Source organism: Schistocerca serialis, chromosome 8, assembly GCF_023864345.2.
Source record: "Schistocerca serialis cubense isolate TAMUIC-IGC-003099 chromosome 8, iqSchSeri2.2, whole genome shotgun sequence".
In the NCBI taxonomy this organism is placed as follows: Eukaryota; Metazoa; Arthropoda; class Insecta; order Orthoptera; family Acrididae; genus Schistocerca; species Schistocerca serialis.
In genome coordinates this window covers 441,689,132-441,705,673 of record NC_064645.1, presented here as the reverse complement: position 1 = coordinate 441,705,673, position 16,542 = coordinate 441,689,132, and the positions used below count along the sequence as shown (strand labels likewise).

The 16,542-nt window shown below is 43.1% G+C and overlaps 1 protein-coding gene across 1 annotated transcript in view; it reads left to right on the top strand.

The window, feature by feature from the left end:
• LOC126417175 (transmembrane protein 62-like) overlaps nt 1–16,542 on the top strand; it is a 74,208-nt gene that overhangs the window by 13,913 nt on the left and 43,753 nt on the right. The window contains exons 6-7 of the mRNA XM_050085076.1: nt 11,261–11,416; nt 11,498–11,645. Of these exons, the coding sequence (XP_049941033.1) occupies nt 11,261–11,416; nt 11,498–11,645 (304 nt within the window). The remainder of the gene's footprint in view (nt 1–11,260; nt 11,417–11,497; nt 11,646–16,542) is intronic.

Below are 16,542 nucleotides of genomic sequence, written 5' to 3'. Positions count from 1 at the left end.
AATCACACGATCTGCTGAACGGAATGAACAGTCTAATGAGAACAGAGTATGGATTGATAGTAAATCGAAGAAAGATGAAGGTAATGAGAAGAAGTAGAAACGAGAACAGCGAGAAACTTAATATTAGGATCAATGGTCATGGAGTAGATGAAGTTAAGGAATTCTGTTACCTAGACAGTAAAATAACAAGAAGTGACGGACGGAGCAAGGAGGACATCATAAGCAAACTAGCAATGACAAAAAGGGCAAAGGGCATTCCTGCCCAAGAGTAGTCTACTAATATCAAATATCGACCTTAATTTGAGAAAGAAATTTCTGAAAATGTACATCTGGAGTACAGCATTATATGGTAGTGAAACATGGACTGTGGGAAAACCAGAACAGAAAAGAATTGAAGCATTTGAGATGTGGTGTTACAGATGAATGTTGAAAATTAGGTGGACTGATAAGGTAAGGAATGAGGAGGTTCTGTGCAGAATCGGAGAGGAAAGGAATATGTGGATAACACTGATAAGGAGAAGGGACGGGATGATAAGACATCTATTAAGACGTAAGGGAATGACTTCCATGGTACTAAAGGGAGCTGTATAAGGCAAAAACTGTAGAGGAAGACAGAGATTGGAATGCATCCAGCAGATAATAGAGGATGTAAGTTGCAAGTGCTTCTCTGAGATGAAGAGGTTAGCACAGGAGAGGAATACGTGGTGGGCCACATCAAACCAGTCAGAAAACTGATTGCACCCCCTCCCCCCCCCCCCCCTCCCACCCAAAAAAAAAAAAGTGGAAGCATTGTCTGTTACAGTTACTGGCCACTCAATCCATGGTTTGTCTTCAGTACTTGAGTGGCCTTTGCATTTATGGGAAGTCCACTATAACACTATACTTTGATCCAGTACACTATTCCTGCACACTTCTCCTGGAGCGTTGTGAGTTTTGGTAGGCGTTATCCCTTCAAATTTCAGTTTTGATATAAGATTGCTGGTCACTAGCTAAGATTTGACTTGAGTCATTTCTTCCCTCCATTTCAAATTAGAATATCTCACTCAAAACAAGAGTTATTACTAAATATACATGGTGGTAGCTGAAAATGTGGCTCACAGCTTACATTTTTCACATGGGTATCATTCAATAGTTCCACAGTTACAGATGCTCATGCACTTTGTGCAGAAGTTTTGGAGTGGCCTTTGTATACGAAGAAAAGTGAAGTACCATTTTTAAAAGCAAAGTAGTGTTTTATTGCAAATGATATTGTGGCTGCCTTTGGCTGTAAATTTATTTGTTTATAAAAGGCAGTATTGTAATTTTGGATGTGTGGCCATTATCAAGTGTAATACTGCAAAATTGTGCTTTAGCACACGTTAAAACCAAAATAATGTCTGACGTATGTGCATATGGACATGTGTACAAGTCGGACATTTTTTTAGGCTTTGACATGTGCTAAAGCACAGTCTTACAGTATTCCACTTAATAATATCCACACAGCTGAAATAACGATTGTGGCTTTTTACATAAATAAAGAAATTTACTGTCAGAGGTGACCATGATGTCATCCACAAAATTTTATGTGGCTGTGAACCCCAGCTGTTTGAATTTAATCAATACTGCATTACACCAGAAAAAAATCCACTGAAGACCCCTTAAATTACAAGAAGAAGTAAGTCTGGAGCATAAATAAATACTGAATTGCAGTCAGAACATGTTGTTTGTATTTATGAAATGAATATTTATATACTTACTGCAAAAAATGACCTCTCCAAAAAACTAGTTGATTATAAACACATTTTGTGCAGTATCAGATGCTTCACTTCCTGGTTTCTTGTTTGAAAACAACTTCCATTTTTAAATTTTCAGTTGGCCACATTCTTATGACATCTGTTATAGTAATCAAAACTAATGAACTTTTCATTTCATTTTCTGGTTTTCTGGCTCACTAATTTCCTGTGGCATGCGCAACTGGCTGGCTATATACACTCCTGGAAATTGAAATAAGAACACCGTGAATTCATTGTCCCAGGAAGGGGAAACTTTATTGACACATTCCTGGGGTCAGATACATCACATGATCACACTGTCAGAACCACAGGCACATAGACACAGGCAACAGAGCATGCACAATGTCGGCACTAGTACAGTGTATATCCACCTTTCGCAGCAATGCAGGCTGCTATTCTCCCATGGAGACGATCGTAGAGATGCTGGATGTAGTCCTGTGGAACGGCTTGCCATGCCATTTCCACCTGGCGCCTCAGTTGGACCAGCGTTCGTGCTGGACGTGCAGACCGCGTGAGACGACGCTTCATCCAGTCCCAAACATGCTCAATGGGGGACAGATCCGGAGATCTTGCTGGCCAGGGTAGTTGACTTACACCTTGTAGAGCACGTTGGGTGGCACGGGATACATGCGGACGTGCATTGTCCTGTTGGAACAGCAAGTTCCCTTGCCGGTCTAGGAATGGTAGAACGATGGGTTTGATGACGGTTTGGATGTACCGTGCACTATTCAGTGTCCCCTCGACGATCACCAGTGGTGTACGGCCAGTGTAGGAGATCGCTCCCCACACCATGATGCCGGGTGTTGGCCCTGTGTGCCTCGGTCGTATGCAGTCCTGATTGTGGCGCTCACCTGCACGGCGCCAAACACGCATACGACCATCATTGGCACCAAGGCAGAAGCGACTCTCATCGCTGAAGACGACACGTCTCCATTTGTCCCTCCATTCACGCCTGTCGCGACACCACTGGAGGCGGGCTGCACGATGTTGGGGCGTGAGCGGAAGACGGCCTAACGGTGTGCGGGACCGTAGCCCAGCTTCATGGAGACGGTTGCGAATGGTCCTCGCCGATACCCCAGGAGCAACAGTGTCCCTAATTTGCTGGGAAGTGGCGGTGCAGTCCCCTACGGCACTGCGTAGGATCCTACGGTCTTGGCGTGCATCCGTGCGTCGCTGCGGTCCGGTCCCAGGTCGACGGGCACGTGCACCTTCCGCCGACCACTGGCGACAACATCGATGTACTGTGGAGACCTCACGCCCCACGCGTTGAGCAATTCGGCGGTACGTCCACCCGGCCTCCCGCATGCCCACTATACGCCCTCGCTCAAAGTCCGTCAACTGCACGTACGGTTCACGTCCACGATGTCGCGGCATGCTACCAGTGTTAAAGACTGCGATGGAGCTCCGTATGCCACGGCAAACTGGCTGATACTGACGGCGGCGGTGCACAAATGCTGCGCAGCTAGCGCCATTCGACGGCCAACACCGCGGTTCCTGGTGTGTCCGCTGTGCCGTGCGTGTGATCATTGCTTGTACAGCCCTCTCGCAGTGTCCGGAGCAAGTATGGTGGGTCTGACACACCGGTGTCAATGTGTTCTTTTTTCCATTTCCAGGAGTGTATTACTTTGCCTAATGTATTATACAACCAAGTGTATTTCCACAAATTATGCATAAAAATAGTACTCAACAAATTATATCAGATTATATATTAGTACTTATATGTAATCCATATCACTAAAGAATACAAACACGGTAATTTTCTTAATGAAATTTGCTGTAAATAATGTATTCCTCTTTTTCAACCTCCATCCATTTCACAAATTCAACACAAGGAGTAAGAGAAAATTTGCATAAGACTTAAAAGTGCTTCATTAACCTCAAAATGTGCCACGATTCAAAAAAAAAAATTTGGATTATTATACACACTGAAAAAAAATGGAAAGGCAGCTTTTACAGCACAATGGGTGAAAACAAAATACATTTGAACTTTCCCAGAAATACATAAAAAGCCTGTTAAGTAAGAAAGATGAGCTTCTTATATCACAAAAGCAAGCAGAAAAATGTAGAGGTATTCTTACAGATTAGCTATGCATAACAATATATCATTCAGAAGGCACAGAAATTGAACAGATGCATCTTCATTGATAAAAGTTATTGTCCCATTGCTGTAGACATAATATAAGGGAGGCTATATTTACAGAAAATGTGGAATGATGTCTCATGGCAGAGCCCTTAATGTAAATTGCATGAACTGCTCTTTGAGTGCAGTACTTCGGTACAGATTTAAAAATATACAGTATTATGATCTGGCTGCATACAGATGCCACAACAGGAAATATTTTAAACTTAATTTAGCAATTAGGTATAGTATAATACTGACTTAGTAACACTATTGAGGGAGACTTTACTCAGCAGTCAGTGGGGATAGTTTACCTTGGATTCACAATTCCGAATCTCTGCCAGTGGATGTCTCAATACAAGCAGATGAACTGGCATGGGTAGAACAGCGGAAATGTGGGAGAATTATCTTGCTGAACTGTCAAGTAAACCGTATTGTCTATCCAGCTGATAGGGCCATGTTGTTGTCGTTCAGCAGTGTAGATTTATTTGAAGTTGTCCAAAATTTGAAGCCTTGCACTTAGCCTGAGAAGATTTCCTTTGATGAGCTTTGTCGGTTGCTTATGCTGTATTTCAGCCATTGAACCTATGTGGTATCAGACGGTTACAGCTTAAGTAGCACCTGCCATGTAGGGCACATGTTGTGTCATATGGGTAGACCTGCTGATGTCAAGTTGCAGTAAGTGGAGCAGTCCGGTGGTCCTGCAGAGTTAGGCCATCGCAGACCTAGCCTGGTGCTCGTGCTGAGAGGTGTCGTGTTCAGTCACTGGCCATCCATGCCAGCCAGGTGCTGAGTGTGCATATAGGCACTCTACTTCCCATAGTTAAATTCATACTGTGAGTTGGTTCCATTCACAGGGTTCTGTTCCCCAGTTGTCACCTAGTCACCAGCACACCAGTTGTGTCAAGTTGCAGCATTGTCGTGTTTTCTGCAGATACTAAAGTGGCGATAGAGGACAACCTTACGTGTGTGATGCCCCTGTTCCCTGCCCCCCCCCCCCCCCCATAGAGTTCACGATAGCCAACCTTCAACCTGGCATTTCTGCAATGCTGACAGGAACAGTGTGCCTACAGAAGAAGCAGCAGCAGCAGCAGCAGATGCAGGCTACAATTACCCAGAATGTAGACTTGCTTCATGCCGTTGCCCCATGGGGAGGGGGGAGGTGGTTGGTGGCCCAGCTTTCTGCCTCTGAGGCCATTTGCCGGCTTCGGAGAGCCTACGGAAATGTGGGAGAATTATCTTGCTGAACTGTCAAGTAAACCGTATTGTCTATCCAGCTGATAGGGCCATGTTGTTGTCATTCAGCAGTGTAGATTTATTTGAAGTTGTCCAAAATTTGAAGCCTTGCACTTAGCCAGAGAAGATTTCCTTTGATGAGCTTTGTCGGCTGCTTATGCTGTATTTCAGCCATTGAACCTATGTGGTATCATATGGTTACAACTTAAGTAGCACCAAAAGTGCTCTGGGCAGTCGTATGCAGTGTGGATTACATGTTTACAAGGTCTCTGGTACAAGTGTCATTTTGAGCATTCCAAATGTGCTACCGCTTATGCAGGCTCACTAATTCCGGATGTAATTGTCAGGTTAGCTCCTAATCGTGAACTTCAGAGTAAGACATTGACCTTGTGTGACCTTCCTTTAGCCCACATTTCCCAAATTGCGCAATCACATGAGATTATGGCAGTGGCGAGGGACATCCTTTCTGATAATTGGCAGGTGGATGAATGAGGTGAGTGTGGTAAACAGCCATCAGTGCCCAGAGGGATACCCAAGGTGCCTCGCCTTCTTCAGAGTCACCTTGTATTGCTGCCATTGATGATGCTTTTGGAGAGGCATTGTGGCATGGCCTGTCTTCATCCATAGTGAGCTTGGTGAATTCATGCCACTCACAATGTAGTTATGCCAGTGGTGTTTTTTGGGTCCTCGACATCATTCGCCCATCATTCGTTGGGCGAGCCAGTTATCCTGCCCCCCATTGTCATTTGTAATTAAGTTTGCTGTGACTGCCAGCACATGGAGGCCATGTGTGTGGTAATAGACCATTTTGTAACTGTTTGTGACAGTCAATGGGCCGTGAGTCAGTCCTTGGATGCCTCAGTGTTCTCACTAGACTCTGGGACTGCTTCTGACACCCCGTGCATGTTGCCCTACCATATTTTTCTGACATTGATTGTGGATGGGTGGCTGGTCAAATTTCAAATAGATCTAGGAGCCTCAGTGAAGCTCATTAATTTGGATACGGACAGGACCTTGGGGTATCTGGAGTTGCAATGGTCATTCTGTCGGTTAAGTCTTACAGTAAAAAGTGCATTCTCTTGCAAGGGTGATTTTCCATCTCTATGTGTTACAAAAATGTGGAGCAACAACTTGCTTTGTTAGTGGTCAATTCACCATTGGTACAAAATTTCTTTGCAGTCAGTGCTTTTTCTGTTTTCTGCTTTCAGATTGTAATTGGAGTGCATTTAATGCATCAGTCCACTTCCTTTTCATGATTTAGAATCCTTACTGCTGTCCTATGGCCTGCTGTGTAAGAATACCTTAGGCCAGGCTGAAAATTTTGAGACAGATGTTTTTCTTAAGCTGTCGGCAGTTGCAAAATTTTGCCTTTGCTTTTGCCTTTACAAATGTCTGCTTGTGTCTGTGTATGTGCGGATGGATATGTGTGTGTGTGTGTGTGTGCGCGCGAGTGTGTACCTGTCCTTTTTTCCCTCTAGGGTAAGTCTTTCTGCTCCCGGGATTGGAATGACTCCTTACCCTCTCCCTTAAAACCCACATCCGCTTTCAACAATACTGCTGCTACAAAATCCACCGTTTCCAGTTCACAAACAGTTCCTTTCAGCTGTTAAACAGCCATTTCGGCTAGTTCCAATAACTTTCGCTTTTTTTTTCCCATTTCCGTTTTTCCCACATCACTGATCTTTTTCAGCCGCTTCCCACAGGTTTTAACGTCATTATTTCTTCGTCAGACAATTGTTAGCCTCATTTTCACAATCTGCCATCACAAAACCACTCCTTTTAATACATTTACACGCAGTTTTTTTGAAATTTTCCTGAATTGCTCCACCCTTTAACGTGTTTTGGCGGCAACACAACCACATAACCTTTGTGCACATCCTTGTCTACCAACCCAAGTTCACCACAGGATCAACATAGCCCAGCTATAACCAACACCTTTTTGCCTTTTTTCACACCAGATCTCCAGTTGCTTTCTAGTTCACCTTATCTCTCGCCATATATTTTTATTTTCATTTTCATTTCAGCCTCATGTTACACTTTCCACCTTCTAATACCATGTCACCCTCACAACAATCCCACAACGACCCCATTAAGTTTTATTTACATTCCCTCCGCAAACATGCCTTCGCCCTAGCCAGATTACACTCCCATATTTTATTTTCTCGGGCTTGTCTGACATTTGGCATTACCCCCAAAGGGCTGTAATCCTTCTTTCCATCAGTCCCTATACCAGTTCCAAACTGAACAATCCATTGCCCTCACCCACCTAATCCTTCACCACACATCAACTCAGCCAATGAACACACCCGTCAACTCCTATCCTTATTAAAAGTCCTCAATCTTTCCTCTCCCACATCCACACCGGCTGTTCAGAGCATCCTCCTACAGACCAATCGCAAATTAGAACAGCATGCCACCCTCCACCTCAAAAAACTATCCAATCTCCTGGTTTCCCACCTCCGGAAAGGCAACTCACTCACCCTTCACAACCTTTCCAGCAAACCTCAACCTCCTCTCATTGCACACAGGCCCAGTCTCTCCCATCTACTTAATCTCCCACTTCCGGCTCCACTCCCCCCAAAACCTCAAAATTCCAATCAACACAATCTGGAACCACAACACCCTAATTCAGTAGTTAACCTTTCCTCCAAACCTCTCTCCCAATCCGAAACCTCTGTCCTATCCAAAGGCCTCACCTTCAGCCCCACTCCCAGATTCAACCAAACAGCCCTTGTCAAAGATTTACTGTCCTACACCCGTACTCTCTGCTGGAAATATCACTTTGCCACGAAGAAAAATGATCCTAATCCTACTCCTAATGGTCCAACTCCCCAAGACATTATCCAAATTGAACCCTGCCTGGAACAATTCCGTCCTCCGTCACAGCGGGACCAACCTCCTCTTCCTCAAAATCACCCTCTCCAAACTTTCCAGGAATTTCTGACTTCCAGCCTTGCTTCTCAATCCTTCTTGAAAAACCTTAATCCTACTCCCAACATCACCACTGCTGAAGCCCAGGCTATCCGTGATCTGAAGGCTGACCGATCCATCATCATTCTTCCGGCGGACAAGGGTTCCACAACCGTGGTACTTGATCGTCGGGAGTATGTGGCTGAGGGACTGCGTCAGCTTTCAGACGACACTACATACAAAGTTTGCCAAGGTAATCCCATTCCTGATGTCCAGGCAGAGCTTCAAGGAATCCTCAGAACCTCAGGCCCCCTACAAAACCTTTCACCTGACTCCATCAACCTCCTGACCCCACCAACACCCCGCACCCCTACCTTCTACCTTCTTCCTAAAATTCACAAACCCAATCATCCCGGCCGTCACATTGTAGCTGGCTACCAAGCCCCCACAGAACGTATCTCTGCCTACGTAGATCAACACCTTCAACCCATTACATGCAGTCTCCCATCCTTCATCAAAGACACCAACCACTTTCTCGAACGCCTGGAATCCCTACCCAGTCTGTTACCCCCGGAAACCATCCTTGTAACCATTGATGCCACTTCCTTATACACAAATATTCCGCACGTGCAGGGCCTCGCTGTGATGGAGCACTTCCTTTCACGCCAATCACCTGCCACCCTACCAAAAACCTCTTTCCTCATCACCTTAGCCAGCTTCGTCCTGACCCACAACTTCTTCACTTTCAAAGGCCAGACATACCAACAATTAAAGGGCACCAGGATGGCCCCCTCGTATGCCAACCTATTCATGGGTCGCTTAGAGGAAGCCTTCTTGGTTACCCAGGCCTGCCAACCCAAAGTTTGGTACATATTTATTGATGACATCTTCATGATCTGGACTCACAGCGAAGAAGAACTCCAGAATTTCCTCTCCAACCTCAACTCCTTTGGTTCCATCAGATTCACCTGGTCCTACTCCAAATCCCATGCCACTTTCCTTGACGTTGACCTCCACCTGTCCAATGGCCAGCTCCACACGTCCGTCCACATCAGACCCACCAACAAGCAACAGTACCTCCATTATGACAGCTGCCACCCATTCCACATCAAACGGTCCCTTCCCTACAGCCTGGGTCTTCGCGGCAAACGAATCTGCTCCAGTCTGGAATCCCTGAACCATTACACCAACAACCTGAAAACAGCTTTCGCATCCCGCAACTACCCTCCCGACCTGGTACAGAAGCAAATCACCAGAGCCACTTCCTCATCTCCTCAAACCCAGAACCTCCCACAGAAGAACCCCAAAAGTGCCCCACTTGTGACAGGATACTTTCCGGGACTGGATCAGACTCTGAATGTGGCTCTCCAGCAGGGATACGACTCCCTCAAGTCCTGCCCTGAAATGAGATCCATCCTTCATGAAATCCTCCCCACTCCACCAAGAGTGTCTTTCCGCCGTCCACCTAACCTTTGTAACCTCTTAGTTCATCTCTATGAAATCCCCAAACCACCTTCCCTACCCTCTGGCTCCTACCCTTGTAACCGCCCCTGGTGTAAAACCTGTCCCATGCACCCTCCCACCACCACCTACTCCAGTCCTGTAACCCGGAAGGTGTACACGATCAAAGTCAGAGCCATGTGTGAAAGCACCCACGTGATTTACCAACTGACCTGCCTACACTGTGAAGCTTTCTATGTGGGAATGACCAACAACAAACTGTCCATTCGCATGAATGGACACAGGCAGACAGTGTTTTTTGGTAATGAGGATCACCCTGTGGCTAAACATTCCTTGGTGCACAGCCAGCACATCTTGGCACAGTGTTACACCGTCCAAGTTATCTGGATACTTCCCACTAACACCAACCTGTCAGAACTCCAGAGATGGGAACTTGCCCTTCAGTATATCCTCTCTTCTCGTTATCCGCCAGGCCTCAACCTCCGCTAATTTCAAGTTGCCGCCACTCATACCTCACCTGTCTTTCAACAACATCTTTGCCTCTTTGCTTCCGTCTCGACTGACATCTCTGCCCAAACTCTTTGCCTTTACAAATGTCTGTTTGTGTCTGTGTATGGATATGTGAGTGTATACCTGTCCTTTTTTCCCCCTAAGGTAAGTCTTTCTGCTCCCGGGATTGGAATGACTCCTTACCCTCCCAGTTAAAACCCACATCAATTCTACTAGTGGGACTAAAATGGTGTGGTTTTAAAAGCAAGGATGGAGTCATATATTAATAGTAGAAAACATCGTGTCACATTAACGAATGATACAACAGGAGTAAAACTGAATTCGAAGTAGAGTAACATCAAATATGGTGCCATGCTTGGTTTGGTGCTTGGTCTAATCCTGTTCTTGGCTTGCACAAATGATTTACTTGGAACATTGGAGGATCTTTAAAAATTGTGATGTTTGCTGATGATGCACATATACTGACAAAAAGGCCAGACACATCCATATCAGACACAGGAGAATAATGCTTAAAACTGGTTCTCAGCAGACAGGTTAACATAAATATTACAATGATTAGAAATAATATAATTCCATACAAACAAAAACAACAAAAGGTGCTAGAATTGGAGATCAACAGGAACACGCTGGATGAGGCTCCATGTCTGATGTTCTTAGTCATCTAGATGGATAACAAACAGAGATAGCACCAGCATATGAATAAGGTAAACTAAGTGCTCCAGCTGACTTTTATATGAATCTGCTAGCGTACTTTGCATACTTACACTCAATATTGTACTGTGGCATAATCTTCTGGGACAGTGCAGCTAAGATAAAAAAAATAGTTATTCTACAGAAGTGTAAAGTAATAACAGTAATAATATTCTGTACAGCTGATACAATAATAATATTCTATAAAGTTGATAACTGAAATCTTGCTTAGTCTCATGAGGAACTTGAGGATTCTTACACGTAAGTGCCAATACATGTATTTCATAATATGTGTGTGGGTAATGAAAAGAGTGAAATTAGACTGACTTATTTCGTATTAATCATTACCAAAAAAAATCCACATTTTCATTCCTTTATAGTATTATTTCACTTACAAGTTGTCACTCCGCTTTTTTTAAAAAATAATTTGACGTCCATCTTGTTATTTGCAACTTCACGGATCGCAGTAAGTAGACTTTTTGATTACTTTCACATGTTTTTGTTAACTCGTTGTCAGGATTCTTTCCTGAAAGTTTGAAATAATTTCACTACAATGTTGCAGATATCGTTTAGGTGTTATGGATCATGGGTTGTTTTCTTTTGTTGATGTTGTGCATCGAGACTGGCCTGTTGTGTTGGTTACCAATCCAAAACATCTCTTATACACACTACCAGGAAGAGAACCATTAGAAAGGATACACACTTCAACACATATAAGGCAAGACATTTATACCTAGAAATTATGATGCTTAATAATTTTGTTGTTACATTATAACTATAATGCATTTTGTTATTTCAGAATATTAGCATTTTCTTTGGCACCTCTTGAAAAAGTACAAGTTACATTGGACAAAGAAATTTGGCAAGACTGTGTACACATAGAGGGCCCATTGTTTGTTGCCAACTGGAGTCCTGACAAATTTAACTCTGGAATATATGAGATAACAGTAAGTCAGATGTAAACTAAATGTTTCTGAAGTATAGACAGGATTTATTATTACTGTTATAACAAACTGTAAGTTTGTAATAAGTTTGGCTCTTTAAAACAAATGTTTTGAACTTTTACTGCCAAGTGTATCTATCAACTGCAAACACTGGATAAATATAAAGAAATAAAAACAGAGTTAAATGAGCAAGGCTCTGTAGATATTGTTAATTGTAAAAATATGATTGTTGCAGTTAATCGGGAGATGAAAAACTAGCAACCATTTCACCCCTCTTGCTTTTGGGGATACTGTGTTAGTCCAACACGGGGCTCTTGTCTCATTTCCTCTTTGTGCAGTTATCACTGTCAAATCTCCTCCCTGGACAGGAATTTTTCTAGTTATAGAGACAGTTAGCTCTTAACTCATGTGGTGACTCTTCTGTAAAGTATTCTACGAGGTGTGGTCTCTGGGATGTCTATGTTTAAACTGAGATTTAAAGTATACATCATTTGAAAATTTTAATTTAAGTTATCAAACAATGGAAACTCGAGGTAGGAATATCAACAATGTAGGAAAAGACAGATAGCTACTTATCGTAAAGAAAACACTTCAAGTTGTAGACAGGCACGATAAAAAGACACTCACTTATAGCTTTCAGCCACAGCCTTCATCAGTAAAAGACACACACATATGCACCATTCACACACGCGCACACACACACACACACACACACACACACACACACACACTTGCAAGGAAGCAAGTACACATCACCTTCACACGACCGCCAACTCCAGCACCTCGGGCCTGGCACAGGCATTGGCGGTCGTGTGTGTGTGTGTGTGTGTGTGTGTGTGTGTGTGTGTGTGTGTGTGTTTTGCTGATGAATGCTGTGGCTTCATTGTTGATTTTATTGCACTAAATAATTTGTGCAGTATATAATATGTTTTTGTGTGGTTTCTTGAATATCATACTAAACATACTGTTACAAGTGAATTTTACATTCAGAGAAATTGTATTAGCTCTGTATCAAGTAAATGTTCACGCACAACTGAATTCCAGACATTAAACATGTAAATAAAACTTGCACCTCCTAAGTACATCTACATCTACATATATACAGGGCGTTTCAAAAAGAAAGAGCAGATTTCAAACATTTATTTCTCAAAAACTACAAATGATAGAAACACAATTCCAACGGTCCTTCACTCAATATGAGTACCAAATGTTACACAACAAATATCAAAACTGTACCTCAATATGAGCACCATTTGTTACACGACAAATATCAAACCGGTATCTCATTTCTTGCCACACACGATGCAACTGGTCTTTAGTTACCGAATTCACGGCCGCAACAATTCGATGTCGTACCTCTTGAAGAGTAGCGGGCATAGGTGGGACATAAACACAGTCCTTTATGTACCCCCACAAATAAAAATCGCAGGGAGTAAGGTCTGGTGACCTGGGAGGCCACAGACGATGACATTGATCTTGTGCTCCTGCTCTTCCAATCCACCGTCCTGGAATGGTGTTATTTAGGTACCGTCGTACAGGTTCAGAGAAGTGTGGTGGGGCGCCATCTTGCATGAAGATGAAGTGATTTGAATCTTCCTGAAGTTGAGGAAATAGCCAGTTTTCTAACATGTCCAGGTAAATGGTTCCTGTGATAGTTTTCTCCATGAAAAAGAAAGGTCCATAAACTTTGTTTACCGAAATTGCACAAAAGACGTTAACCTTTGGTGAGTCTCTTTCATGTTGAATAACGTCCCTCGGAGTTTCACTCGCCCAAATTCGTACGTTATGCCGATTAACTTTACCAGAAATGTGATTCATCTGAAAAAATTAATCGTTCGGCAAAATTGTCCTCTTCCATGTCCTGTAGAATTGCAGTTGAAAATTCGAACCTTTTGTTGTGGTCGTCAGGACGCAATGCTTGCAATAACTGCAGTTTGTACGGCTTCATGTGCAGACGCTTACTCAGAACGCGCCATACCGTTGTTTTAGACATGTTTAGTTCGTGACTTGCCCGTGTCGTGGATTTTCTAGGGCTCCTTTCGTAAGCTGCACGGACACGCTCGACATTTTCATCCGATGTGCGTGGACGACCCGTGCTTTTTCGCTTGCAGATGCAACCATCTTCTACGAATCTGTGATGCCACTCATAAATTTGCTTATGACGAGGCGGCTGTTTGTTGAATTGACGGCGGAATGCACGTTGCACACCAACAATGGACTCTAACTTTGCAAATTGCAGCACACAAAATGATCGTTCCTGTGGTGTCGTCGCCATTTTCCTACAAACAAACGCCAGCGCCACTGCGGATTTGCATGGAACTTCTGCGCGGACCATTGAAAAACTTTGAACCTTTCTCTGACAAGAAACGTTTGAATTGTGTTTCTATCATTTGTAGTTTTTGAGAAATAAATGTTTGAAATCTGCTCTTTCTTTTTGAAACGCCCTGTACTTCAGTAGCCACCAAGCGGTGTGTGGCGGAGGGCACAATTAGCGTCAAAGTCATATTTCCCCCCTTCTGTTCCACTCGCAGATCTCGCGAGGGAAAAACGACTGTCTGAACACCTCAGTACGATCTCTTATTTCCCCTATCTTTGAATGGTGATCATTGCGCAATTTGAAAGTTGGTGGTAATAATATATGCTCTACATCCTCGGTGAAGATCAGATATCGGAATTTAGTGACCAGCCCCTTCCGTTTAGTGCACCATCTATCTGCAAGTGTGTCCCACTTCAAACTTTCTATGAGATTTGTAATGCTCTCGCAATGGCTAAATCTACCAGTCACGAATCTTGCCACTCTCCTTTGTACCTACTCAGTCTCTTGAATCAGACCCAACTGGTAAGGGTCCCATACAGACGAACAATACTCCAAGACTGGACGAACTAACGTATAGTAAGCTATTACTTTTGTTGAAGGACTGCATCGCTTCAGGATTCTACCAATAAACCGCAATCTAGAGTTCGCCTTACCTGTTACTTTTGTAATCTGATCATTCCCTTTGAGATCATTTCGAATAGTCACACCCAGATACTTGACGGACAGTACTGCTTCCAAAGATTGGGCATTTATTTTGTACTTGTACATTAATGGGGACTTTTGCCTTGTTATATGCAGTAGGTTACACTTACTAATATTGAGATATAACTGCCAGTCATTACACCACGCATTTATTTTCTGCAAATCCTCTATTGATTTGTTCACAACTTTCATGTGAATCTACTTTCCTGTAGACTACAGTATCAATGGCAAACAGTCTAAGGCCGCTGTCAATACCATCAACCAGATCGTAAATCGTAAAAAGCAGAGGACCTATTACGCTGCCCTGGGGCACATCTGAAGTTACACTTGTTTCTGTTGAAGTCACCCCATTCAGGACGACATACTGCTCCCTGTCTGTTAGAAAACTTTCTGTTCAACTGCATATGTCATCGGATAGACCGTAAGCGCACACTTTTTGTAGCAAGTGAAAGTGAAAGAACTGAGTCGAACGCCTTTCGAAAGTCGAGAAATATGGCATCAACCTGGGAGCCGGTATCTAGAGCCTGTTGTATATCATGCACAAAGAGGGACAGCTGTGTCTCGCATGACCGCTGTTTCCTAAAACCGTGCTGGTTTCTGCAGATTAGCTTCTCCGAGTCTAGAAAGGCCTTTATGTCTGAACACTAAATATGTTCCATGATTCTACAACAAATCGATGTCAGTGAAATTGGCCGGTAATTGTGTGCATCTGATTTTCTACCCTTTTTATAGATTGCTATTACCTGGGCCTTCTTCCCATCCCGTGGAACTTTCCGCTGTTCCAGTGGTCTCTGATAGGTGATGTATAAGAATGGTGCTATATTTGTAGCATAGTCAACATAAAATCTTACGGGTATACCGTCTGGACCAGATGCCTTCCTGGCATCTAAGGATCTTAACTGTTTTACAATCCCAGATACACTAAACACTATGTCAGCCATCATTTCATTTGTTCAATAATTGAAAGGTGGAATGGTTCTGCAGTCCTCTACCATACTACCGTAAATGAGTTTTTGAAAGCTAGGTTTAGAATTTCGGCCTTCTGTTTATCATCATCAGTTACATTACCCATACTGTCAGCAAGAGAAGGTATTAAATTATTTGTAGCGTTTATAGATTTTACGTACGACCAAAATTTTTTGGGGTTACTTTTAGAAACTGCAGATAAAATATTGCTTTCAAATTCGTTGAAAGAATCTCTCATTGTCCTTCTGACAGCTGCTTTCATTTTGCACAATTTCTGTTTGTCAGCGGGGCAGTGACTACATTTAAAACGACTGCGAAATTTTCTGCTTTCTCAGCAACTTCCTAATATGTTTGTTGTACCAAGGTGGATCCTTTCCCTCCCTTGTACTTTTGCTAGGCACACATTTCTCTAGCACGTGGTGGACAATACCTTTAGATTCCAACCAAAGATGCTCAATATCTTTGTGTCCCGCAGTGAATGCTTGGAGCTGACTATAAAGACATTCATTAATTACACTTTTATTTGCTTTCCCAAACAAGAAAACTTTACGCTGTTTTTTTGCAACTTCCACTGACATAGAAGCCACAATGACATTATGGTCACTAATCCTTTCTTCTAGATTAACTTCCTCAAAAAGATCAGGTCTGTTTGTCACCAAGATATCTAATATGGTCCAATCCCAAGTTGTTTTTCTAACCAATTGCCCAAGGTTGTATGTTGAGAGTGCTCCTAGAATAACTTCACACGGATCTTTGCTTCTGCCACCTGTGATAAACATGTAATTTTCCCAGTCAATGGATGCTAGATTAAAGTCTCCACCTATAACTAATGGATAATTTGGATATTTACTTCCTATGTACTCAAGACTTTCCCTGAAACATTCTGCGATGTTTGTTGCGGGTGCTGGTGGTCTA